At 39.5% G+C, this 27,920-nt stretch overlaps 1 protein-coding gene across 2 annotated transcripts in view; it reads right to left on the bottom strand.

Moving 5' to 3' along the window:
• The window catches only part of SLC7A11 (solute carrier family 7 member 11), a 68,900-nt gene that overhangs the window by 17,214 nt on the left and 23,766 nt on the right, over positions 1-27,920 (bottom strand). For both annotated transcript variants that reach the window (XM_005525549.2, XM_088056277.1), the window contains 3 exons: positions 2,307-2,430; positions 1,060-1,163; positions 512-608 (listed from right to left, as the gene is read on the bottom strand). In XM_005525549.2, coding sequence (XP_005525606.2) covers positions 512-608; positions 1,060-1,163; positions 2,307-2,430 — 325 coding nt within the window. The remainder of the gene's footprint in view (positions 1-511; positions 609-1,059; positions 1,164-2,306; positions 2,431-27,920) is intronic.

The raw sequence follows: 27,920 nt of genomic DNA, 5'->3' as shown, positions 1-27,920 counted from the left end.
AGTGTTTTTTCCTAGAAAAGTCACAGACTATTTCCCAGGCACATGTTCTCTTATTTTTTAATCGCCACAATGCTGGACAGCTGAGGGTTCCCTCTCCATTATCTGAGTGCAAAACTGTTTGCATTTGTCACTATAAGGCAGTATAATGAGCCTTTAGGGTGCTCCCAGATGCTGGTGTTTAGTTCAACTTTCAGTTAACTTAATCCCTTTTTTGTTTGTTTAACTGTAATTTGTCTCTCTGAAAGGGAACTAGCTCAACACTAGCAGGTCCTTAGAAATCCAAAGCAGTAAGATATGAATTAGATTGCAGTGATAGGCAAGAAAGCAAGGAGATGATACAATAAGAACAGCTCCCAAATCTCATTCCTCTTTCTCCTGTCCTCCACCCTGCCCAAAGCCCATGTTCACATTAATAAATGAGACTCAAGCAGTGCCCAAATTCTGTTTGAATCCTCCAGAGCAAGCCTATCATATGAATTCTAGTGCAGGAACATTTCTTTGTATGATTTACCAAAACAGTGACAGCTGGCAGAGGAGTGTGCTTGCGGACATGAATCATGGAGAGAATTTCTGGAAGGTGACCCTCACGGGATGCAACGAAGAACATCCTGGTAGGAAATAAATGTGGACAGACTTTAAAAGTACTCATTACCATGAGTATGCAAAGTGGCTCATGAAAGTCACAGAGCAGAGCAGCTCTTCTTAGTCTTGTTTGAGGCGTTCTAAATGAAAGCACTGGCAGGAGAAACTCACACACAGAAATCAAAATAATCTCTGAAGGTGTCCTTTGATTTGGAAAGAGTTAATATCTTCCCTTCAGTTTTCCTCCTTTACTTGAAAAAAAGCAGCCACTGATTAAGGGCTAGCCTCAGAGAGATTAATTTCCAAACCATTCAAAGAATTTTAAAAAAAAGTGAGAAAAAGGCCTACACCTGGTAAACAGTGTAGTCATTTATCATATCCTGCTAAAGAAATGAATCCTACTCTCCCTTCCCCTTGCTTCCATACTTTCAGTATGTCTCCCAAGCCCTCACCCCCAGGAACATTAGCAGTGCTCACCTGGAGACTGCAAAAATGCCACCATTCATAGATCCAAAGCAGGAGAGTGCAACAAACACTGGTACAGCTAAAGAAAAGTTTCCCATTAGTCGTTCAGCAAAGGTCTGTTAGAAAAAAGAGAAAAACACACAATGACTTTTCAAAAAATGGGAAGATAATTGTCCTCTATTAACAAATTATCATGGTGTTAGTTATACTGCTTCTCTGCATCCCTTGATGAAAATTGTGCTGGGCATATGTTGCCTCTTCTGTGAGAGCACAGCTACTACAGCTGAGCTGTCCTACCCTTATCCCTGATGGCATGTGGAAGATCTCCAGTTGAAGCAGTGATGAGGAGGTGGAATCAGGCCCTGACTCATGTCAATTTAGACCATTATGGCTCCAAAGAAGACCAAGTCTGAATGTATCAAGGTCTGATCTGCACACCAAATACCTTTCATCTACAGCCTTCATTGCACTCAGCTGGTATGACTCAGTGGTATAGTCCATCCATTCAGGCTTTAGTGCTTTAGGTTAGCAGAAGAGCCTTAACTGGAGTTTGGGGCACTACATGCAACATGCATAATTTTTGTCACGTTGATAAAATGCTTTCTTTCTAGACCTCCTGTAAGCTACAGAATTTGGTCATTTTTTAAAACTCACATCAACTGAAATAAACACAGGCAGTATCACTAGTGGAAAAGAAATGGAATTATTTATTTCCTGATTGTGACTCAGATACTACAAATATAAAAATCGGTGTAATCACCACAATTCAGCGAGAACAATCAAAGCAGTATTTCCTAGTCAGGTTGCCTTGCAATTTCTTCCCAAATGAGCTCCAGTATTCACAGCAGCCCCCTTCCAAGCACTCAGGACACAGATTGTGCAGAAACAAAGTTACTGTATGCTGCTACAAGATAGTTCAGAGCTCTCTCTTCCATAATATTTGCAATTCCTGCTTCCCTGGAGCTGAACTTAAAATCTAGCACTGAATTTTTCAACCATGTACTTGGCTATGAAATGTAACTCCTATTGACTTTGTTGTAAGAGGTAAATAAATACAGTCCAAAGTTACATTATAAATGGCCTGAAGTGCAATCCCACTCATCAAAAATCAAATTTCACTGGAATGCTAGTGAGTGCTGCTATACTAAAACCTGACTGTATCTGTTCACCCAATCTTTTTCCCCCCTGAAAATAAGAATAATATCAACAAACATAACTGCAGCAGGAATATATCTTTGTATTTTTCTTCTGTAACTTACCACTGCTACAGCTTTTGAAAGCAGCAATTCCCCAGCACTGATTGTAGTGAAATAAGCCACGTTTGTTAACACATAGCCAACTGTGACGATAATCATTGAAATGCATATTGCGAGGGGTATGTTTCTGAAATACACAAGGTAGCTCATTATTTTACAATCTGGTTGCTAATCTTGTTGCCCTGAACGTGTAACAAATAACATGAGAAGAAGCCACTGATGATGGTGAATGCATATTTGGTCATCCCAAAATAACATCATCAGAAACTACCAGAAAAAAAAAGGAATAAACAAAACCCTCTACACAAAGGAAACAGGTTTATAATGAAGTGGTGAGAGACCATTTGAGAAAAGAGTCCTTTGGGGACACCAAGGCTTGTGGCCCTCATGCTTCCCACTGGTCCCCCACTTCCCATTTAAGTTGCCTACTCAGACTGACTTGCTAGCTGAACCCAAACACCTGGGGGTGTGTTTGCCATCTTCCCCTGGATACCAGAATATCCAGCATGCAAAATTCTGCCCTTTCCTCCTGGGTGTATTTCTTCTTTTACATACCTTATCATATCCCAGTTATCTCTCTCACTATTCAGGGGAACATGAGAGCAGAATATGACACAGAAATGGAAACAGCACAAATCTGTAAATTTAGCACAGCACAAATGGTATTGAAAAGCACAATTCCTCTGCCATCCTAGCTAGAAGACAGAACAATAACAAACAAATACATAATAATGCCAAACTTTTATATAGCATGTCCTTCTAGTCAGCAGAATTATATCTAGAAAAGCAGAATTATTTCTGTTTTCAAAAGGAGGAACACAAGGCACAGTGAATTTGTCCAAAGCCACATTGCAAATAAATGTTTGACTCAGGAGAAAAACCCAGATGCCTGAAGTGTTACTCTAGTCTCTTTCATCTAATATTATTGATATCTACATCATGTCAAGAAAAAACTCAGATCTGAAACTAACCCTTTAGTTCCAAGGCTGAGAGTGACAGTATGTATGGTCCCTCTGAGGAGAGCTGATAGCTCCTCTTTCATGGCTGGTTCCCTCCAGCTGTCTATATTAAGGCTGCTTTTGGAGGGATGGAGTGGTTGCCATGCATAAAACAGGTCACCCCAGGAGGTGGAAGAAGGGAAAAACAGAACTAGGAATTCTGGTATTCCAGAAAAGACCACAAGCACATTACTAAAGGACTACGGTAATCACCACAAATAAAAAGGTATTTTGAAAACCAACACAAAGATCCATTCTTTTCTGATATTGTGATAACACAGCCAGGTCAGAATTTAAGGACCTTCTTCACTACCGGTCCTTATTTCTCAAATAGATCCTTCACATCAGTATGGCTATATAGAGCTGAAAACAGGCTCTAACCTGAGACGGAATAAATAAATGTATTTATAAATAAGCAAAACAGGACAGTATCATTGTTGCATATCTTGCCCACCTCAGAAACCATGGTGTCAAATGCTCCCATTAACCCAGACACACAGGTAGGTGAGAGGATCATGCTAGTAATGTAACACCAAATCTGGGTATACATCATGATACTGTATTAAGTCACAGCTACCTCATGCACACATCTCAGTTGAAGAAATGGGAAAAAGGGAAGCCAGACAACTTTAGGATGTGTTTGTTGATGGAGAAGATGACAGCAAGGACTAGAGCAAAGAGTCCAGAATACAGGTGCTATATTGCTGGAAAACCCATATGGACACAAAAAATACTGCAGCTCTGCATGCTGATAATATGTGCCAAAATGGGGTTTGTAGGTCAGTTGCCAGATACATTGCAATCAGTTGGGTTAAGCTTCTTACCTGACCTGGGTGTAAATTGAATTCAATCCTCTTAGCATCTGATTCAAGGCAGGGATACTTGGATTTAAAGCCTCTCAGAGTGGGTATTTTATCTATATTTTCTGCATCACAGATGAATGCTTCAACCACCAAGCTTTTGGAAAAATCAACCCTGACTCCAACCCTAAAAAGAGTTTTTTCAGCCAAATATAGCCAATTTGGGCTTTTTTCACAAATACCATTTAAATGACTGAAAGCATATTGCTAAACTTACACAGATTATCTTTCTTTGTTCTAACTTTTACTAAACACTTTATATTCACATATAATTTAAATCCCAGTTTAATTTCTGATAAAACAAAATGGTAATTCAAAACTGGGGGAGTGAGGGGGGTGGGGTTCGAAGAATCATGCTTCCAAACATGACCCTTATCTTAGCACTGCAAGTCCTGCTTTGTTATGCTGAAGAGTGCTAAAGCCCTTGCATAGTAATACCACCAAAAAAACACACTCAGAAGAATAAGCCAGAACTAGTCAGGAAGCACTATTCATTAAAAAGCCTGCAAATCATAACTCAGCGCCTGGAGCAGCACAAGGGATGCTGACTTATAAGCTCCCAAGTCCCTCTTCTGGAAGGAAACAAGTGCTCAGGCTGCACCGCCTTTTGTCTCCTTTCAGAGGGCTGTCGTACACCCGCACAACCCTTCCAAGTGCTGCTTATTACCTACTGCTTCCAGTGACAGATTTAGACAGAAATAAAAGGCTGGTTTCAAGATTTCAGAGATAATTAATACATTATGGTTCATGTCTCACTGACACCTCCACTCAGATTCACACTTGGTCCTCAAATCACCTGAAAACACAGGCAGGCAAGTAGGAACCATGTGTAAAACCACTGAGTGAGAGCTTTAATTGTGTCTTTTCTAACCATCCAATTTAAGAGACAGTTTCCAATTTGCAACAGGATCCCATTATCAGACTCTCTGCAGTGAACTAAAGTCTCAATGCTGAAATAAAAGCTGTAGTGCCATTCACAATAAAGACTACCTCCTTTCCCTAGAAGATCACTGTACCAATTTTCTTGGAATACTTTAGATATTCTCCAGACTTCCAAATATTGTCTCTAAGTAAGAAAAATCATACCTATGTTCTATTCTCCATTAAATTTCCTCTACTGATGGAGTTTCCACCTTTTCACTTCTGCATTCTGTGAATCACACACAAGACAGGGTGTCCACAATACTGATTAGCAATATTTCTGATGTAAAACAAATTCACAGCTGCCTCACAGCTAGCTGAGACTTTTGGACTAGAGAGAGAGAAAATTTGATAAAACATATTTTCCACTTTTATTTTTTTTAAAGAGTTTGATTCATCAAAGCTCAAACATCTGATGGGAAACTTGACCCTATCAGTAGGAGATTTCTTCGGGAAAAAAATCTTAGAAGCAAAACACAAATCTTATCTTACTGATAAAGACCTCAGAATGGTCAATGGCTTAAAAACCATGGCACTGTGACTGCTCAGATACAGGAGACTGCAGAATCTCATATACTTAAAGCAAACTCAGGACTTCAACTTGCATTGAAGTGGCTACTGGTTACTATAGGATAGTACTCCTATTTTTGCACTTCATTTCAGAGTGATACTTCTAAAGATTTCAAAAGGAAAAGCAATTCTTTTCAAACCAGCTGTTTGTCTGAGTAGACCTTGAGGTGCTAATCACAGAATCATCATAGAATCATAGAATTGTTTGGGGTGGAACAGATCTTAATCATCTAGTTACTGTACCCCAGCTGTGGGCAAGGACACATTTCATTGAACCAGGTTGCTCAGGGCCCCATCCAACCTAGCCTTGATATTAGCTCCAAACCTATACAATTATTTGTAAATGTCTTGAGCATTAGTGTTAAGATGATATTCAAGCAGGCTGCTCCTTGGTTAGAAGGGGAAGCTGCTGCAATACTCATGTCTTCTCCCAAAACTTTGAAGAAAATCGGTATCTAAAGGAATCTGAGGATATTGATATTGACCATATAATTAAAAAGTCTTTTAAAAAGTGGGTGAGAGACAACTAGGACAGCTTCTATGTAGCTAAATGTTGACTAAAATTGAATTGAATCTCCATACCTTTTAAGACTTACCCATCCCTAGTTGCTATTCAAAGCTAAACCTTCCCCTTCTGCCCTATATACAGAGCAACTCTAATGAAGAATCACACTTGAACAAAGAGCACATTTACTTTGTGATCCCCAGAAAAAGAGTCACCAAGGAGCCTACCATCAATAAGAAGTCCAGTGCTGGGAATACAGCTAACCCATCCTGTGCTATACAAGGTTGAAATTGTTGCTAAATAATGCTGTATACTGCTTAGAAGCAGATTTCCTTCCACTAGAACCTGTAAAAGGCACAGGTGCTAGGGCATATGGTTCAGTTAATGGGGATAACCACTGGATTTTGCATTTAACCTTCAGTGTTGCAGAATCATAGATCTTCAGCTCTAGTACATCTCTAGTCCTACAAATACTTTTGCAAGAAAAAAATGAAAGCAGAGCAAGCAAAAGAAGGGAAAAAGAGAAAAAAAAAGATAAAAGGAAAAAGAGAAAGCAAGCCAGAGCAAGAACCTGAGGATGAGAAAAACCATCTCAATAAATCAGCTGAGCAACATTCCTGGAAATGTACAGCATATATCTCAGGTTAATGGCAACTTTTATAAGAGCAAGCAGTAAGCACTGAGAGAGAGCTACGTCCACTGAGGGGTATTCTTTCTATGAAATGACAACTACAGAGTCAAAGACACCTCTCCAAGCCAGCTGAGTTCACAACAATGAAGTATGTTCTTGCCAGATTCTTTGTTGCTTAGAGGTCATACCAAAACCTTTTCCTTGCATCCATATCAAAGCCAAGCTTCACAAATGCTCATCATAGTCAACTGTCCTGGACAAACCTGCAAGAGCAGGACCCAGCCAGGAAACATAAAAAAAAAAGGTTGAAATACATAGCTTAATTACTGATAAAGTTACATGAAATTACATCTTTACTGTAGAAAGGAAATGGTGGAAGATAATTTTACATATAAATTTAGAATGAAAATAGTAAAGAAGGAGAGAAATCCTAATTCCCTCATATGACTTACAGGCAAGTATTTCCTTAGTTTTCATGAGCATGATGCTGTATATTCTGTATTTCCTTAGGTGAAAATTTACCACCAGAGGTGTTTCAAAATTTCCCTTTTGCAATAATTTATTCACCATTTGCAATCTGCTAAGCAATTTTCCAAATTAACTCTTCCCAGATTTTGGCACTCTTAAAAAAATCCACTGCACTTCCCATAGCACCAAAGCCTGGCAGAAAAAGAGCAAATTTATTACAAGAGCAAATTTATCCAAATAACCTGACACTGGAAAAGAAATAAACAAATACAGAAATAAGAAAGTGGCAAGAGAAATTTAATATTCCCAGGACTTCAGTGCAAGACTAGAAGACAAACAGGTTTGCCTTAGTAAGTGCTGTGTTCTAGAGTCCAAACTATGTCTCTGACCATTCCCAGGCAGTCATTCTGTGAGCTATGGCGATCCCAAATCCTGAACAGTAAGCAGTATTTTGATATAAACTCACGTATCCCTGACATGTTTTTCATGTAAAGAGCAGCCTATAAAACAACACATTACACTGAAGGGATCAAACAGTCCTCACCATGTCAACAGGTGAAAAAACTACAAGCTCATCCATCTGCTAGGAGAAAAGGCAGATGTAAAACTTCAAAGGAGGTCACCTCCCAGGACTGAATCAAAGCCAGAAATAGAGAGACAAAAGGGATAGGAATCATCACAGTACCTATCAAATCCACATATTTCTACATGCTAACCAGTGTCTCAGCAACTGCTGACTTCAGTGACAAGTTATTATTATTTTGTTTATTGAAGTGAAGATACCCATCAGCTAATCATCTCTTCCCTTCACTGCCTCCCAATATGTTCCATCCTTATGTTCCAGATCAGAGGAACTTGCAGTCTGTGGGCTTGCAGCTTACAATTACAAAATTATTGAATAGACCATATTCAATTACATAACTGCTCTTCATCATCTTGTGATTTTTTTTTTTATTTTGAGAGAAGGAATGAAAGAAAGGAAAGCTCAGTCATTAAGCTGCACTCTCATTTACACCATCACATGCTCCATGGATGCTACTGCTGAAGTGAATTTTAAAGGGCTCCCCTTCTTCATTTCCATGCTTTGGTTCTTACTTCAGAGACACAGCAGCATGACACTGGGGAAAAAAGCGAAGATTCAGGCTACAGTCTGCATTTAAAAGTCTTCTTTCATTCTATCACCTAGAAAGAGAAGAAAACAGCTTCTGCTGTGTTACTCATTTACTTCTTAGTGTTTGACTTCACTGGTTCAGATTATAATTGCTTACAGTTCATAAATAGGGACTTCCATGACCAACTAACTTTAAAGGGTCATATTGTGTCATCAGTGTGCTGCAAAAGGCAGGAAACTTCCTTAATTTCTCAGATGTTTTCAGCACTTTTCCCAACAGGCTCTCCTCAAAAACCAATTAGCATAAATACTGCCTTGTATTAAGACTTTGGTAAAAATTGCACAGAGTAACACTCTTTTCCATAAGACATCCTTTCAAGCAAATCCTCCCAGCTCAAATCTCAAGAAGGAAATCTGTCCACAGCCCTTGGGAAACTGAGTTGTTATGCTCACAAGGGGATTTGCTTTAATTTTAATAGAGATTTGAAGTTGGCTACGATGTCTTTCTGTACAAACTCAGGTTGCCAAGCCAGATCTGACCAGAGTGCTCATTTACGTCATGGCTCAAGCCCCACCCTGTCAAGTCAATACCTTTTATGAAACACCTTTCTTATTGATTGCTCTGAAACTTGTATTCCCAGCCAGAGATACTCCTTGTGGTCAAGCAGAATCCTGAATCATTCTGCATGGAGTAGACAGCACTACTGGCATTCCTGAAGCAAACTATGCAAACACAGATATCAAAGATGACAGCTAAGGACAAAAGACTTTTGAGATTACAGCACTAAATATTAGTCTCGCTGTCTCTGCTTAGCCATTTCTTGTATAGCAGGCATATGAGCACTGTTAGGAGCCAGAAACTGAGCAAAAGAGGCAGCACACAGAGCTGCTATGGGGGCTAATTTTTAAAATCTCTTTAAAAGAAGAAATGGAATACAGACATGAAACATAAAATACTGATCACCCCCTCTGACTTCTCAGTCAATTCTATTTCCATAAGTATATCAAGTGCCAGTGTTCAACATCTTTATGTTACCTCAGTTGCAAACTTACTGTACAAAGTTTACAACTGTTTCCAAAAGGCATGTGAAATGTGGCTTTTATTCTGCACTGTAACTTGACCCCAAGTTACATCCATCCTGAGAACCTGAAAGCCCCAAGGAGGTGGCTTTTCTTTCCTATTGCTATAGTCATACCTGCAGGAAAATAATCCTACACTAGGAACTCAAGTGTGCTTAGTGTTAGAGTCTGGGAAGCTTAACCAGAGAACAGCCAGGTGCCTGGAAAATGCAAGATCTCTAGCAAAGAATCTGAATTTTGCATTTCACAACCTGAAATAGTAATGAAGACAATGGTTATTTATCTAGTGTATTGCAACAAAAGTGAGGTTTAAGTTTGATCTGTAATTAAAAGTTTGTCTGCCACTCTCATAAAAGCTTGCCTTTTTAAAAGCAGTATAGTCTAAATTCAGAGGATTCAAGTACAAACATATTGTCACTCCTGAATCTGATGAATGTCTTTTATGTTTCTATATTACAGCATCATTTAACATCACCCTCCTTTTATTTCATTTGTGGGAAACCTTAATGTCCTCAAGGAAGTCTGTCCCCTTTTCCACCAGAGAGGCAAAACCTCAGATTTTACCTTTATTGCCCAGCTCTCTCCCAACCAGGAGTAGAAAGGAGCACCTCTGCTCTCTCAAAAAAGCTCCAGCATTTTATTTTCTTCTGAGGTCTATTTGCTGGAAGTGCTCCCAGTACTGCCAGTACCATAGGTTATGGTGAGAAGCACTAGTAAATCACAGTGCTTGCTTGGAGGCAAGCAAACCTGACACAGGGCCATAAAAACAAAGCATCTGCCTGCACACAGCTCCTGTATGGAAATGAAGGGGAAAGGGGCAGAGGCACAATCCAAAGCACTTCCTCCAAGCTGCTTTATTTAGCACATGATAGTGGGTCTAACTTCCTCTTAACAGCTCCACACCAACACATACCTCATTGCCAGATTTAAATAAATGTAAAAGGGAGGAAGTGAAGTAATTGTGTATTAAAAGTAGTTTCATTTATTACATCAGGCTCTCCTGGGAATTTGAAATTATTAATTCCCTAAGCACCTGATTTATGAACAGCATCTACTTTCTCTAGACAGGATCACTTTTCTTAGGAAAGATGGACCACTGGCAGTAGTTGGCAGTGGGGGAGTGAGGGATATTTAGAATTCTAAACAAGGGAACCTGATCTGGGAAATGTGCCCATCAGGCCACACAGCTGAGAAACCTAAGCCATCATCTACTGCATAACAAGATCATGGCCAAGGAAAGAGATTACAGTGGTTGTGAAAGGAATCCCACTAAAAACCATGCTGCCTGTCACAGTACCCTGCCCATGTTCCTCTAAGTACCTCATTGTTTGCAGGGAGTGGGGCTGGGGTGCAAGAAGAGCCCTGCCTTGATCTGTATTTCTATTGCCCACACCAATGATATAGGCTTCTAATTTGGGTCAGGGCAAATGACAGAGCAACACTTTGAGTAATTCAGGGAAGCAGGCTGGCAAGGCTGCTGTCATTCCCAAAATGAGCCATTCAAGCTCACAGCCTGGCAACAAGTAGCCTGAATACAAAACACCTTGCTCAGTTCCAGTGGAAGGTACAGGAAGGAATGCTACCCCCTCAACCCCTCTAACAGCTGGATTTTTTGGGAAGCATCACTGGTAGCATATTAATAACTCCTTACAGTAATACGTTGGAGTCTGAGACACAGAGTGTATGCCCTTGTTTCTGATACCTAACTCTAAGATCCAGAAAAACACTGAATTTCATATAATATGGAATTAATGAGCATGTTTTCATGGTGATACATGAAAACAACTGTTAAAATTAGATAGAGAAAGCTAAAAGTGTAAGTGTGTAGATTATAGAGTTTTCTTAAGTCACTGGGTGAAAAAGTTAGTTTAGAAAGCAGAAGACAAGACGGAGGATTTAGAATGTTGTTTCTTTTCCTTCTTTCTTCTTCATGTTCTTCTTCTAGAGGTTTTTGGGTAATAATAAGTGATTGGTTAGAAAATGCTGCAGTGCAGCACACAGGTGATGGGTCATTGGGTCATAAAGAAAAATAATATACATGTCTATTGTTGATTGGAAAAGAATAAGGATAAAAAAACTGCATTGTTCGAGGCCATATTGTGCTTTTAAAGCCAAAGTGAGCCACAAGGCCTTGTTGTACCATCAGAAGAAATGTACCAGATTGCAGCGATTTAAACTTGTGCAGCTAGTCCAGAGAGACCTGCCAAGTTTTGTAATGACCTTCCAATAAACACGAGAAACAAGATTCTAACAAGCTCGTGAGTTTTCTTCAAATCTAGAGAACTGAGATAAGTGGGACTCCCCATGAGGGAGGATCCCAAAAGGAGCTCAGCTCAGAGGAGACTGAGAAATCCAGGAGGAGAAAGAAAAGTTACATAACAAAGGAAGGTAAATGCTTAGGTGCACAGAGCACAGAGGGAAGAGCGTGTATCTCTGTGTGCATGTGCATAAAAGGAGCCAGATTTTTCATACTTGCTAAATTCTTTGACATTTAGTTTTGAGCAGGAGACTTTCCACAATGCCAAGAATCATAAAGGAACAATTTGCTGCTGTATGTTACCATTGATATCTTAGCATGAATGAAAACTGCACCATTGGTGAGGAAAAGAGCAGCTATTTGTAACAAGGAGCACCATGGAAACTGAAATATCATTTACCAAGAAAGGCTCTTCTTCTGAAGGAATTCAAAATGAGAAAAATGGTAACTGTAGATGCCTTAAAGCATTAACATTTTTAAAGATACAAAAAGGTGTAAATGAAATTAAAAGGAGATGTCTTACCAATACTGCATTTCCATGAAGGTAGCTATCTGGCAGATAAATTGGTTTTTTGCAGAAAGGAGGGAAATTATGGCCTTGCTAAGGACAGCCCAGCAGACTGCCTACAGATGTGGGACAGCCCATATAGCAAACTGAAAGAACTGTATTTCTGACATAGAACAGAAATCCAGAAAACTCCAAATGTGATCTTAAATTTGCAGCACACAGCTTAACAGTCCTCATTGTAAACCTCTTCTTCCATGTATCTAACGTAAACCTATCTGGTTTATAATCATTACTCCTTTTTCCATAGATTGCAACAGATCCTGCTAAAAATTTGTTGGGGGTTAGGTGTCGTTCTTTTAGTTACCTGTGGAATTTTTACCCATTAGTTGCGAGGGGGGGGGACCTAACTGCGGGTACTTGGTGGATACTTGAAGAAGACAAAGAGTTCGTCTGGGCCCAGGGGGGGAAGGGGTCAAGAAAAGGGGAGGGAGGGGACAGTTTGGTGGGTTTCTTCAGCTTCGGAGAAGGACACTTTGGGAGCTGTTGCGGTGGAGAGAAGGGAATTTCGCCATCACCCAGATGGAGCTGCTGCTTCTTCTCCTTCTTCCCTCTTCCTTGCTGGGCCTCACACCCCCTGTCCTGCCGGGACGTGTGGCAGTGCCAGCCACCGCCGCGGAGCTGCTGATACACCTCATCCACCAGCCCAGGATCTCAGCTCATCCCTGCTGTTCCAGCCGACTGTTCCTCAGAGCCCTGCAGGAGCACCGGGACTGACTGCCCGAGGGGTTTGTGAAAACAAAACCTCTCCTCCATCCCGTCTCAGCTGAGAGAACTGTCCCGGGGTCCCTGGTTCTGTTTCCTTGCTAATGCTGTAGTTATTGTTGTTTGTGTGCCTTGTTATACACACTAGTAAAGAACTGTTATTCCTATCCCCAGATCTCTGCCTGAAAGCCCCTTGAGCTCAGAATTATAATAATTCGGAGGGAGGGGGTCTACATTTTTCGTTCCAAGGGAGGCTCCTGCCCTCCCTAGCAGACACCTGTCTTCCAAAACCAAGACAAAATTCTGTTTTCATTTTTCTTGCAGGCCCCCATTTAAAAACATCAGCTCTGTGGAACAGGACAAATCTCTTGTTAGTTTAGCAATAGTGCTTGCAAGACATTTTTTCAGTAACAAAAATAAGCACAAAACAAATAGCAGGATCTGGGCCTCTGTGGGAAAAATTATGTTTTTAAGAGCAGAGAAAATATGTAATGCACCGTGCTCCATGGTCATTCTAGTAAAGCATTGTGACTCTGTCAACAACCTGCAACTAAGAAAAAACTTCTCTTCATGGCTTTCACAATCACCAAGCAAGAATCCTAAAGCATTTCTGCTTATTTTCACATCCATTGAAATATTTCTCCCTTAGACTCACAAGCAGTTTATTCTCTGATGGGAGTTTTGCCCTAGGAAAAGGAATTCCACAGTCTTCTATTTTCCTTGTGGATAAATCTTTACTTTTATCTGGTTGTGCTTAGCAACTGTTTTTTCCTGTAATAAACAGATATGATAAACTAGAAATGTCTGTCATTCCTCTACAGTGTTGGATAAATGTAAATTTTCTTTCCTTTAAAATATCCCCACATAGAAGTTACACTTCTTGTCATATCAGAGTGCTATTCATTATCCATTCTCTATGGAGGAGGTCTCTAAACTGCTGTTAGACATTTTCAAATGATGATATCAAAACTGTTCTTGTAAGGGATTTTTAATTCCATCACACTTCAAAAAATTAAATATTATTATATAGTCTACTTTTTCACAATAAACAAAACATAATGAGAAGGTGAAGATGCAAATAACAGCACTTGTTCAACAGCAAGTGTTACAAGTGAATGAGGATTGACATAATAAACCACAGCACCACAACTTGTGAAATGCAGATTATTCACTTCACAGCACCCATGAAGTGTTAATAATCTTATATAAATCCTCTTAGTTTACATTTCATGGATATAGCCTGTACTGTAATTTAAATTACTAAAAACCCTAATGGTCACTTAGTTAACAACAGTTGTTCCATAAATAAAATATCACTATCACTATGTGTTTAAAATTCCAAGATATTCACAGCCAAATATCAACATGTAAGCTACACTGTAAGTGACCAGAACCTGGTCCCAGAACATCTGCACACCCATAAGCACTCACATAAAATAGCCACCATGCAGGAAAGGGGTTTGCAGGGGATTAAGAATCTTAGCATTCACTAGCTAAGATCAACGCTCTTCTGATGGAAATTCTGGTGTAACACAAGAAAGGATGTATTCATCTACAGAAAAGACGTACAAAGCCACATTGTCTTGTTTTGATATGACTATTACATATCTTAAATACAACCCAGCAAGCTGACTGCCTATTAAAGATGAACAATCATATAAGAGAACCCCATTTAATGTCTCATACAAAAAGACAGTATCAGAGTAAGTTATTGTGCTGGCTGAACTAAGTGGAACATATTCCTTTCCTTGTGTGCAATAATACCATTGTTACTGGAATTTTGACCGTGCTGTTCTAAAGAATAACTATTCATGGTGGCATGGCACATGTTAATGACTCTTTGTGCATTATAAAACTCCAATCTGATGTGCATGACTGCAATAAAGAGCATATGGCCCTTGCAATTTTTGTTGCCCATTGCTTTGTTTGTATTTTATTCTCTGATTTTATATATTATCACAGTAAAAAATGCTGTCTCTTACTTTCTCTGACAGTCATCTCACCACCTCTGTCAGATGATGCCAGCCAGCATCAGCCTAATGGTGCTCCAGTAAAAGATTTACTGTTAATGGCAAGCAAGATGCTGCTACTTGTGCTGGTATAACACCCTGCTCACCTAAAACTGCCTTAGCACTCTGCTCTTCCTCAGTTTTGAGGCTCAGCATTAAAGAGAAAAGGAAATAAAAAGTGACAGAAGAGGGACATCCCCCTTTGGCTCCAGAAGAGGATACACCACATACAGATCACAACATTGCACTATGAATTAAAGTAGTTGTTGCTGCCCTGTATAACTAACCATATGTAGTGGGGGTGGTTTGCTTTCACAAATACCTGGATAAACGGATGTGAGACCTTTTTCTATACCCAGGCTATAAACCAACACTGACAGTACCCGTGAGAAAAGGTTGATCTACAACTTCATAAGGAATTTCATGGTTTTGACTGGGGTTTACAGTGAGATTTCAGTGCTATTTGAAACACAGATTTAAATCTCAGACCAAAACATTAGCGTGAGTGCTCTGAGTCACCTCCACAAGAGCTAATGCTGTTGGTAAATACAGAAATAAGAGCTCAAACATCAGACAAAAACAGGTTCCGCTTTTAAAGTGGGAAGACCCTGGGAGAGGTTTGCCTACAATGCAGAGCAGCACTCACACCAGAAGTTCTATAAAACATGCTTGCTCTTACAAAGAGTGCAACACCCCTAGTACCCAAGACAAGAGATGTGTGCAGCAACTGTTCTGAACCACCTCAGTTGGACTTGTCACCCCAGTGAATTTATTAATTTTTCTATCTACCCCTAATACACTGTTGCCCATCTCTTTTCCAGTAATTTCAGTCAGGCCTCGTGCTTATGAACCACCAAAAGAGAATGAAAATGTCTAATGGAACCTTCCCTGTGGCCAAGAGAAGAGCTGCTCAGCTCTGAGAAACCTATCATCTCTCCACTAAAATGCACTCTTTTCTACAGCTCTGGACCTTCAGCAAAACATCAGTCTTGTAAGGGATTTTTATTCCCACCATGAAAATTCTGCAGAGCAGCTCAGGTTCCCCATAACAAGGATACTGCCACCCTTCTGTACAGGTACTGCTATGTCCCTCAGTGAAACAGATGTTAGAACAGTTTTGTACAAGTTTCAGCTGGTGAAAATGAAGGAAAATCAAGGGCAATGAAAACTTTAAAGGTTACGATGTTTTGTGTTGCATTACATTACCCTGCTGGTAAATTACAATAAAGATTACAGTTTTTCCAGCTACCCAGACAGTAGATAAACATTTGTTTTACTTTCTTAGGAGAGCTGATTCATAGTAACCATGACTCACATAAACAAACAGAAATTATTTAAAAAACCAACAAGTAAAACCAGCAACAGGAAAGAAAACAAACCTTACACTCAGCAGGTTATCACACTGGCAAACAAGATCAGCCATGAGGGCTAGAAAGGGACAATCTGCTGTGCAGTGGAACAACACCATGCACCACACATTGAATAGCCACTGAGGGAACAGACAGGGCCAGCATGTGGTCTTGTCACATCCTCACACCTTGGAGACACCAAAGCTCCATGAAACAGAGTGGCTGCAGGACCCTCTGCAGCAGCCAGACACAGCCTTGGCACCTGGGACACACTTTCTCCACTCTGAAGCAGGAAGGAGGGCAGGAAGCTCCAGCTGAGCTCCCCGGTCTTTGCTTCCTCAAAAGAGGTGCCACAGGTTTGGCAGAAGAAAACCTGATTGGGGGCTTGTATCCTAAGTGTCTATTTTCATGTAGATGTTTACCCCTTCTGTGTACACTGCAAGCAAAACCTCACCTATACCTGGTCATGGCATCTTTGATTGCCACCAATGAATTAACAAAAGCAGTAACATGTAAAAAGATTGTAATAGTACAATAGTTTTGGTTGGAAGCTACCTTAAAGACCACCTAATTCCAACCCTCTGCCATGGACACAGACACCTTCCCTTTGACCAGTTTGCTCAATCCTCATCCCCTCAGAAAACATTAGCCCAGACACAATTTCTCCACTGGCCCTGGATAAAAAAAGAAATAAGGACATGCATCACAGCAGCCCAGGCATCTGCATGTCCACTCACCCAGTGAGTTTGCAGGAACCTCTCCCACCCATCTCTCTTGCAGTAAGATCCTGCCCCAATGATGCATTTTTAGAACTATCAAATAGTTCTAACAAATAAACTTCAAAAAAATTCAGTTGTCTCCAGAATTGTGAAGGAATTCATCCAGTCATTTTCATTTCAAGCTGGTTCTTTTATCTTAAGCCATAGAATCTACATAAACAGAAACAAACGTATCATAGCAATGGCTTCTGAAGTATTGCCTTAATGTAGATGCTGCCTTAGAGGGGGACAATCCTGCAGGCAGCATGCACTCCCATGATGTTTTACCATCCTCCCTCCCAACAGCACACACAGAACAACCACTATTAACCCAGTGTCCTGGGTTAGTATATAGCAGTATGGTATTACACTTTCTGCCCTTGCAATTTATCTTTTTCCTTCCATCCTACACCTATGTTTGCTGAATAGATATGATTTTGCAGGTAGCTGACTATCTTCCTGATTTCTAACTAATGTCTTGGTGGTATCCTTATTACATTTTTGAGACATAAAAGGAGTTAGAATCAGATTCTGTATCAGACAATTAGGGGAGAAAGAGCAGAGGTAGCACTATTAATTTCAACACACATATCCACAAATAGAACCCAGCAGAGCAATGCTGCGTCTATCTGTGCATCTATAGCACTCATTTTTATTCTGCCATTTTCCCACTCACTCTTCTCCAACACCCAATGCCAGGTGTCTGCTATAAGTTAAGTCTGTATGAAATAATAATTTGGTTTATAAAAATCAAACAAATACATAGAAAAAGATGAGTATTGTGTTTCTTTAGTGTGCCCTCAAAGTTTAGGTATGAAAACTGCATTGCCTAGTCCTGAATATTAAGCCTTCAGCTTAACTTTCATGTGAGAAGAAGTACTTTGTACAATCAATATAAATGTTAGAAAAGGCAATTATACAAGTGACCTTGCCTGGCTTCATTCGATAGTGAATCATTAGTCTTCTCAACTGCAGTTTTATAAGACATCCTTATTGTCTTAATTAATGATCAAGGTACATCTTTGAAATCTTTAGAGACACTATAGATTACATCAGTCTCTTTTCTAATTTACACATATTGACTGGCTTATCAGTTCAAACCCTGCCACTTCACTGCAGTCAATTTCTAAACAGAACATCACTTTTTTTTTCTTTTTTCTTTTTTTTTTACATGAAATAGAAAGATAATGAAGTGGAAGTAGGAGATACAAAGACCTGAAGACAAGTGAACCAATTCAAATGCTAAATTTGGGTAGAAAGCAGCTGCCAATGACAAAGATACAGCACCCATGGGTCATCTCTTTATGGTGTAGAAATTCGCCACAGGACTCAGCAGTGATAAAAGCAACCAAAAAAGTGGGGTAGCAAAAAAAAAAAAAAAGTAAGCAACTGCCCACAAGAAAAGGAAAAATAAATAAAAATATCTAATAATATGTGCTGTATGTCATGTACACATCTCTGAACATCGTAGACTGTAACAGCATCCATTAGGTCAGTCCCTAACTAAATGCCTAAGGAAAACATGCAGCCTCTGGAAAGAAGTAGGTACACACAGTCGCTGTCTCTGCCTGTCTCAGAGGAAAGGAACAGTGCCCAATGAAATCTGTTATCCCTCCTGCTGAAGCCTTTGCTCCCTTTGATCACCCCGATGACAGGCAATTCATGCAATGAGTCATCTTCCCAGACCCTCTGCTGCCTGCATCTATTGCTCTGGTGAATTCAGAGCACAGCTCAGACACAAAGTGCTGAGTGAAAAGGTTGCTGAGTCACAAAGTTGCTGTCAAACACAGGGCAGGGGTTTTGCAGTGTTTTTCTGCATACATCTGGATCCCTCCAGACTCAGACTGCACAGAACACTGTGCTTTCTAGCTGTGCTCTCTATTCCTTCTCTCTTGTGACACAGCACTGCTGTTAAGTAGGACCCAATGCAGCTATGGGGCAGTGGACACTCAGGTGTGGTGGGAGGAATTTGTGTTCAATGGCCAAGAATAAGGAAAATAAGAACAGAAGGACCAAATCTGTATCCTCAGTTGATTATACTATATATGGTAGCTACTATGTTGAAACTCTCAAAAATTACAGGGCCAAAGAAATGTCTTCACTACAAGACTACAGGATAATCCACAATATCAAATCCAAAAATCCAGTCCAATGTAACTGAAGCTAACAAAAAACTTTAACTTTCTTGGTTAAAGAAACCTATTATTTGGATTTTAGTCTGGGTTACCATTTCCAATTCCATTCTGACCCTTTCTCCATTTTAACTCAAGCTGATAACACAGTTAAAAACACAGTTTCACTTCTTTCCCTGGTTGGAAATATTGTTTGGATTCAGTGACTCCCAACAAATCCTATCACAGACTCCAATTAGGGCTCACAAGCAAGTCGCAACCCTTGAATCATTTACATGTATCACATGCAATGTGAATGTAAAAGTGACTCAATCACATTTTTTGTCAGCAGAACCAAGAGATTGTCAAGGTTAGGGCATTTATGGCACAGCTCCTGTGGAGTGGGATGGAGAGTTGTCTTAGGCTACAATGTAAGATGTAACCAAAAGTATGTATTCTATTACCACCTGTTAAAGCCAGGTAGGGCAGTGTTCTTTATCTCTTCCATGACCCATCCTCCCTCCAGGGTGATATCTTCTGTTAATGGGCCATTGAGTCTCACTGCAGGACTGATTAAAAATGGCATCATCCCATTGTGAGATGCTCCACCCTGGGGGAGGAAACAAGCATTCCTACCTGGATATAATCTAATCTTTGGAACACCACAAGCAGCCTTATCCACTGAAATCACAGGAGCTACATAACCACCACTAGACCTTCAGAGGAAGACCAGACCCTTCTACAAGATCACCAACAGAATGACATCTATCACTTCAAAATGATTGCAGCCACCATTTAATTGGACTACTACCACCATCCTGACCAACAGGATGTCAGGTTGTACCCTGACTCTGTCAGGTTGAGCCAGTGTTCTTTGCGTTTATTTTAATTTTCTGATAAAATTGTAGTTCTGAGTTGGAGCCTCTCACTGATTGCTTTCAAACTAGTACAAAAGTGAAAAGAGGAAAGGTTGGAGCCAGAATTCAGGAATGTTCAAGGTCAGGTTGGATGGGGCCCTGAGAAGCCTGGTCTAAAATCTCCCAAATTAGGCATGAAAAAAGAAAATAAACAAAGGCAAAGCAACTCAGACTATTTGGATCCCGCTCATAAGAGAATTTCCAAATTCCAGCAAGAGTGGCATCCTTCAACTTAAAAGGAATAAAAGAAATTTATGAAGGAAAAAAAGTTTACATACTGAGATTTCATAAATCTGAATTATTAAAAACACGCATCCAAGACTGAAATACTTAGTTACAGAAATGAATTATTAGTAATTTCTAAAAGAAACAATAAGTAATGAGCTGAAGATTTGAGTCATGCAAATAGTAAGGAGCTAATAAGGTTAATGAGAAAACAGAAGTAAAGATCATTTTATTAACCATAGTCTCACGCTGGTGAGTCAATTCCCCTGAGAGGTAGTAATTGTCTACTTGTTCCTCTCAAACACACACAAATACTACTGAATTGTATTCTTAAATGCTTTCCATACATTTTACAAATAGCAAAACCCATGCTTGGTTTCATGAAAGTACATTTCAGCTAGTAAGTTAATTTTTTTCTGTATTTGGCAGATTCAGCTCCCCATTAAAGGATTTTATAGATCTGTGAACACAGATTTATCACTTACAGAGGGAACAAATAAACTGTAGAAATTAATTGAATTCACCAGGTTTGGATGCTTCATCCGAGATGCCTCCCAGATAACTGAAAGAATTTTAGCAGACTGTAATGCTGTTAGATGTCAAATTTAGAAATTATAAAACTTCTATTAAAGTGACATAAAAATCGCTGTGGGGAGGCTAATTAGAACATCCTCAATCTAAGCTGAAGGATAAGTATTCAAGTGCAAAAAATACCAAGACACGAATAATATATAGAGGAAAAATGCAAATGCTCACTTAAGTGACCTGGATTTTCCTTTAAAGTAAACTGATGAATTCACATGAGCAAATGCACTTTACAAAATACTGGAAAGATTAGCATTTGTCTCTTTTGATTATCTTCAGATAAAATATCACTATGTAATCCTATAACTTCTGCACTGAATATTTGGCACTGTAGCCTGACACGAAGAAAATGGAGTCAAATGTATCTTTTAAGAATAAGTACACTATAATGACACAAGAAATATTTCAAACTTCAGGCAGATGAATCTTTCTAGTGTCTAAGAGTACTGATATTAATATTCCTCCTCAGAGTAAATCTTGTCATTAAATTATAAGATAACAAAAAAGAAATGCAAGAAGCAGAGAGGCAGAAATATCAAAGGCTTGCATTCTCTCAATTAACACAAAAAATATTTTTTAGTCTTTTGATTACTGGGAATCTGATCCCTAATCAGTGGCTAGATTGACAATGAGCAATAGTGCAATTCAAGTTTCTGACTGACTTTGATAGAGGGTTGCATTTTAATGTGAAGCGCCAAAAATCAGACGGCTAAAAATAACAAGGGAGCTAGAAGAGTTGTAGCAACTTAGCCACCATTCTACTTCCATCCATCTGCATCTCTATAAAGCTCAGACAGACTGAAGATAACACCCCTAATACTTTATTTCGCTCTCTCAGTCTTCACAGATGCAAAGTTGACTCTATAATCAGAATGAGTGGGTGGCACATTAGCTAGACATGACACTCACATTATTTAAAAGCAGTATAAAAATAGATTATATCAAACGTTTTGATATCCTAATTTTACAAAATGTCAGATGACATCAAGCTCTGGTGACTTGCTATACAGCTACTGTTTCTTGGTGCTTTGGAAAAGAAGGAATAAATGAAGTGAGAAGAACACTGGAAAAATCTAATAGAAAAACTGACTAATCTTAGACCCCAAGGTCATAGCAAAGCAATTAATTTCTTGGTTTTTCAACAGCACAAGACATGATTTATCTATCAGAGACCACACTTATAAACACTATACATCTCAATAATATGTTCTTCGCACTGTGTAACTTTTTAAACAATGATAGATTGCCTGGGCTGGACCACAGTTATTTTACAAACGGAAATGAAATATTTGCAAATGAAATGGTTCAATAACGGGGGGGAGGGAAATGTAAAAAAAAAAGTGGAAAAAAAGAAAGGATTTGAGACAAACTTTGAAGAATTCAAGATTTTAGAGAAGATGAGGCCTTAATTAAAAATAAGCCCCATTAAATCTAATGAAAATAAATAGATGGACCTTGCTAAAATTTAAGGTAGATAAAGAGGATTTGATAAAATTAGAGGTTAATCATTGGCTAATAACCAATTGTCTGTCAACTTTATGCTTGTTCATCTGGGATTATAATGAGAAACAAAGAATCTGGTAAGGAACTTCAAAAACATAAGACAATTGCAAATCAGCAACCCACTGAAGATATGAAACTGGGAGTTCAGCCAAGGGTTCATTTGTCACTTTGCATTGAAAAGGTAGAAACGTCAGAACAAGGAAGAGCCATATCCCTTCCTCCCCTTTGTGACCCCTACTCATAAAAGGACCACCGATCCATTTCAAGGAACAAACTACGCATGCTTAATTGCTTTTTTCTCAATTAGCATAGGAAGTGGAAAGTGGATGGCAACTGGGTTATGAATATGCATTTGTATTCAATATTTCTGTAAATAAAAAGCCTGTATTCACCTGTATTCGGGGCCATGTGCATTAAGGGGAGACCCAGCACTGCCCAGCGCTGTCACGGGGTCCCTGGTTCTGTTTTGTTGTTAATGCTGTAGTTATTGTGGTCTGTTTGCCTTGTTATACACACTAGTAAAAAACTGTTATTTCTATCCCCAGATCTCTGCCTGACAGCCCCTTGATTTCAAAATTATAATAATTCAGAGGGAGGGAGTCTACGTTTTCATTCCAAAGGAGACTCCTGCCCTCCCTAGCAGACACCCGTCTTCCAAAACCAAAACACACTCTGTAACCCCGAAATGTCTTTGTCCATTTCAGTTGGATATTGATACTTGATCATATCCATATTTTGGTAAATCAGATTATGCCAAATAGTATATATAATATATATAATAGTACTTAACTGCAACTGAAAAGTAATCTATGCTGTAAAATGCTTTCAGAATCCACGTCCTTTGAAATTCTATCATTTTTATCCAACAAATGTAAAATAATTCCTAAATTCAACAACACCAACAAAAGTCTACACTGCCAAAGAAATAAAATTATTTAGTAAAATAAGGGCTATAAATTAACATCTCTCAAGTTGTCCCCTTGACAAGACTACTTTGAAACTAGTAAGGAATTTGAGTCTAAGTTTCCCTCCCCTTTCAGTGAAATATTTTCTCCTTCTTCCAACACAAGCCTAATCTTCAGAACTTGAAGAATTCAGGCCAACCATCTAATCATAGTTAGGATGGAGCACAATTTTGTTAAAATGGTATTCTCTTTAGCCAGCATCTGACATAACCTGACTGACTTTGACAAGGCTCTGAAGATGTTGCTGTGATGTGAAAATACTGCTGTGACATCTTGTCTGGAGGCTACCAAAATTCTTGATCAACTATAACACTGATCCTGAACTCTGCTCAACCTAGAAACGGAAGAGGGAAGTGCCCTTCAGGCATGAGCTGCTTTAAGGGTCTTGATTGAAAAAACTCAGCTTGTTTTTTGAGAGTACATAGTGGGTGCTCAAGAATACAGATGAAATCAAAGATTAAGTACAAGAAATGAGTCTAAACATTCAACATGAATGATTTCTAGTCCTCTGAATTTCCTGCTTCAGACAACATGGCTCCTGTCAATTTTCAAGTTGACAAACTCTCTGAGACCTGGTCGTCCCTTCATTCACCTATTATTTAATAATGCATTACAGTAAGACCTCAGTTTTAAACTGATCCTTATAGTGTAAGAAAATAAAAAAGATCAAAGCTCCATGTGATGTAGGTGCACAAGTTTGTTTTGGTGAAGCTCTGCTTCAAGGATTATTTAGGTATTTTATTTGAAACAATTGCTATTGATCCAGCCTGTACATTCAAAGCATAATTTTCAAAAAAAGGAAAATGAATTTGTTGTTTAAAAATTAGACACCAAAAGGGGGTTTAGTGAGAGGCGGAACAGCTACTTCTACGTCTTATGATTATTTGGGTTATAATAATGTCCTTACACAAAAGAAGGAACGGTGGCATTTCCAAAGTGAGAATTCAACATTACTTCCAAAATCCTGTTCAAAAAGTAATGACATTCACTTTGAGATGTTTAAGTCTGTTTTTCTCCTTTCTGTAATGCAAAGGGTGCTTGCTCCCTGATTTGCTCATTCCCGACTGTCTCTGTTTCAGCTCTCCCCCTCTAGGGTTTCATATTGCCTCGGTACCCCAGTGCCTAAGACCCATAGTATTTATCCTACTTATGTGTCTTGGGTTGAAATGCAAGATGTAACCAAAAGTATGTATTCTATTACCATCTATTAAAGCCAGGTGGGGCAGTGTTCTTTACCTCTTCCATGACCCATCCTCCCTCCAGGGGGATCTCTTCTGTTAATGGGGCATTGAGTCTCACTGCAGGACTGATAAAATGACATCTTCCCATATTGAGATGCTCCACCCAGGGGGAGGAGCCAAGCATTTCTACCTGTATATCTTTGAAGACTTAAAACAGCACAAGCAGCCTTTTTCCACTGGATTCACAGAGGAGAGACCGGTCCCATCTACACCACCACTGGACCTTCAGAGGAAAACTACATCCTTCTACAGAATCATTGCTTCTACAGAACCACACTGTCACTCCAGGAGGACTGCAGCCATCATTTAATTGGACTGCTACCAACACCCAGACCAACAGGGGATCAGGTTGTATTCTCACTCTGACAGTGGGCTGTTTTTTTGTTAGTTTTCTTTTTTTGTACTACTGCATTTTTATTTTAATTTCCTTAGTAAAGACCTGTTATTCCTATTCCCATATCTTTGCCTGAGAGCACCTCGATTTCGAGATTATAATATTTTGAAGGGGGGGTTGGGGGGGTGGTGGCTTACATTTTTATTTATTTCAGTGGAGGTTTCTGCCTTCCTTAGCAGACATCTGTCTTTTTCGAAGCAAGACAGCATGGAATTTATTGCACCCAGGCAGGCAGTTGCACCTCCACAGATTCCCACAGCATCCAAAGCCCTTCCTGCCTCTACAAACAACCACTTGGAGCACAAAGGGGACTGGGCAAGGACACAAGCATCCCCCTTTCCCTGCCTCTCTCCTGCATTCCCAATGACACATGCCATACTCCAAAAGGTTTTCCTGGTGCTATACACCACAGAAAGAAATGCAATCCCTGTCTGGGAAACTTAATGCCTAATAGCAGATGCTTCTGCCTTCCAATGCATCTCAGGATATGTTCTAGGGCCCACCTCCACAGAATGTTTTGGGTTGGAAGGGACCTTGAAGATCATCTTGTTCCAATGTTGTTGCCATAGGCAGGGACACCTTCTACCAGACCAGGTTGCTCAAAGCCCTATCCCTATTCTCTGCTAGAGCATTCCTGCCATCCATTTGCTATAAACCTGGCACATCCCTTTGCTACGCTCACCAGGGGTTTGCAACCTGCTGGTTCACACAGGCATGGAGCTGATCATTTACCTCAGTTATTTAGAAAGCTGTCGCAGACCTGGAAATGCACAACTGTGACTGATTCTCAGGCAAATATTTACTTTGGCAGGTTCAAGGCAGAAGACCTCACTGTGCTCACCCTCTTTTGCTGTAAGTAATTTGCATTCATCCTAATCATTGACAAACATTACAAATTGCATACCTGGAGCTGTTACAAGCTCCAAGTGGTTAAAGCCTGTACTTTCCTCTTCCTTTTTAAAATAAGCTACATCATACCTACAAAGAAATACAGTATAGTAGAATCACAGAATTGTTCGGTTTGGGAGGGACCAACCAGAGTTGTAGCTCTAAGTCCCCTGCCCATGGACAGGGTCACCTTCCACTAGGCCAGGTGGCTCAGTGCAACCTTTAACATAAGGCTCACAGCAAGAATGAAAGACTGCATTTTAATTTTTAAAAAACTGAATAAATAAAAAATTAAAAACTAGTTGAGTCTTAATATATGCCTACAACAGCAGAACAATTAGTGGCTCATCTAACATTTGCACTGGATTTAGTGGGAGCTGAGGCAGTTGTCACTGAGATTAATCCACACTATTCACTTGCTCTGTAGCTTTGGGAACAATGATTGTGCAGGCCTTGGTTCAGGACATCTTTCCAACAGAGCCATTCACAGGTGGCAAGCAGATAAAAAAATATGTTCCAATTTTTTCTTTTAATTGCTTATTTCAGCTCAAAGGAGTCCAGAATCCCCATTTACAGGTGATGCAGAGGTCTCTGTCAGCACAGACAGTAACAACCCAACAAGCCTCACCCTCACCTGCCACTTATTTAGCAATTTTTAAAATCCCACTCTCTTCTATTCTATATAATACCTTTGCACAGAAATTGTAAAAACTGGGCATCTATTCATCCTCTCAAAGTGCAGCCTCAAGAGGAAGACTGATGAAGGGAAGCTTTAAGAGCCTTGTGATAACAGTGCACATATTATCACAATAACATGTTATTATATAACATGTTAGCAATACTGAGCTGTTTCATTTCCAGTACCATCCTGGAATACACTAAACCAGCCAGGGTATGTGGTTTGCCCTCCAGTACTACATCCTCACTAGCAGCACAAATAACTTCAGCAGTTCTCCAAGGATAACCTGGAGAACAGAGAAATTCTTTCAAGGTGGTAAAAGATAGCCTTCCTCCCTCACATCCCAGCTGCAATTTGTTGGAGTCTGAAACACAGAGTGTGTACCCTTGTTTCTGATGCCTAGCTCTGACATCCAGAAGAACACTGAATTTCATACAACGTGAAATTTATGGGCATGTTTTTGTAGTGTTAAATGAAAACAACTGTTAAAGTTAGATAGGAAAGTCAAAAGTGTGTGTAGATTAGAGAATTTTCTTAAGTCACTGGGTGAAAAACTTAGTTTAGAGTTTAAGCTAGTTTAGAAAGAAGACAAGATGGAGGATTTAGACCGTTGTTTCTTTTCCTTCTTTCTTCTTCATGTTCTTCTTCTAGAGGTTTTTGGGTAATAGTAAGTGAATGGATAGAAAATGCTGCAGTGCAGCACACTGGTGATGGGTCATTGGGTCATAAAGAAAAATAATATATGTGTCTATTGTTAATTGGCTAAGAATAAGTATAAATATAAAAGAACTGCATAGTTCAGAGCCATTTTGTGCCTACAAGGATAAAGTGAGCCGTAAGAGCAAGACGAATTAAACTTGTGCAGAAAGTCTGGAGAGATCTGCTAAGTTTTGTGATAACATCCTAATAAACACAAGAAACAAGATCCTAACGAGCTTTGGAGTTTTCGTCCTGACCCAGAGAATTGCGATAAGCGGCACTCCCTGTGAGGGAGTATCCTCAGGGAGCTCAGCTCAGAGAAGCTGAGAAATCCAGGAGTGAAGAGAAGTGCAGAAGCAGCACAGAAGAAAGAGAAAGAAAATAAACAGAATTTAAAAGTTATAGCAATGGAAAAAAAACCCATCAGAATTGAACCAGCACCACTTCTCTTAGCTGAGCTATATCATGCTTTAAGGGGTGCTTAGGTTTTAAAAAAGAGAGGAACTATGTTTTTCTGTCCTATGCAGCAGAGAGCAAAATGTTCAAAAATAGGCACTCGTCTGGCTCAAATCACAAAAAAACTCAACATATATCAAAACAATTATAATGAAAATTACCAAGAA

This window comes from Pseudopodoces humilis, chromosome 6 (assembly GCF_049639895.1).
Source record: "Pseudopodoces humilis isolate 2021_Gansu_Grassland_sample_001 chromosome 6, ASM4963989v1, whole genome shotgun sequence".
Taxonomy (NCBI): domain Eukaryota; kingdom Metazoa; phylum Chordata; class Aves; order Passeriformes; family Paridae; genus Pseudopodoces; species Pseudopodoces humilis.
Note: the sequence above shows the minus strand (reverse complement) of the source record. Positions and strands in the feature narration are given on the sequence as shown.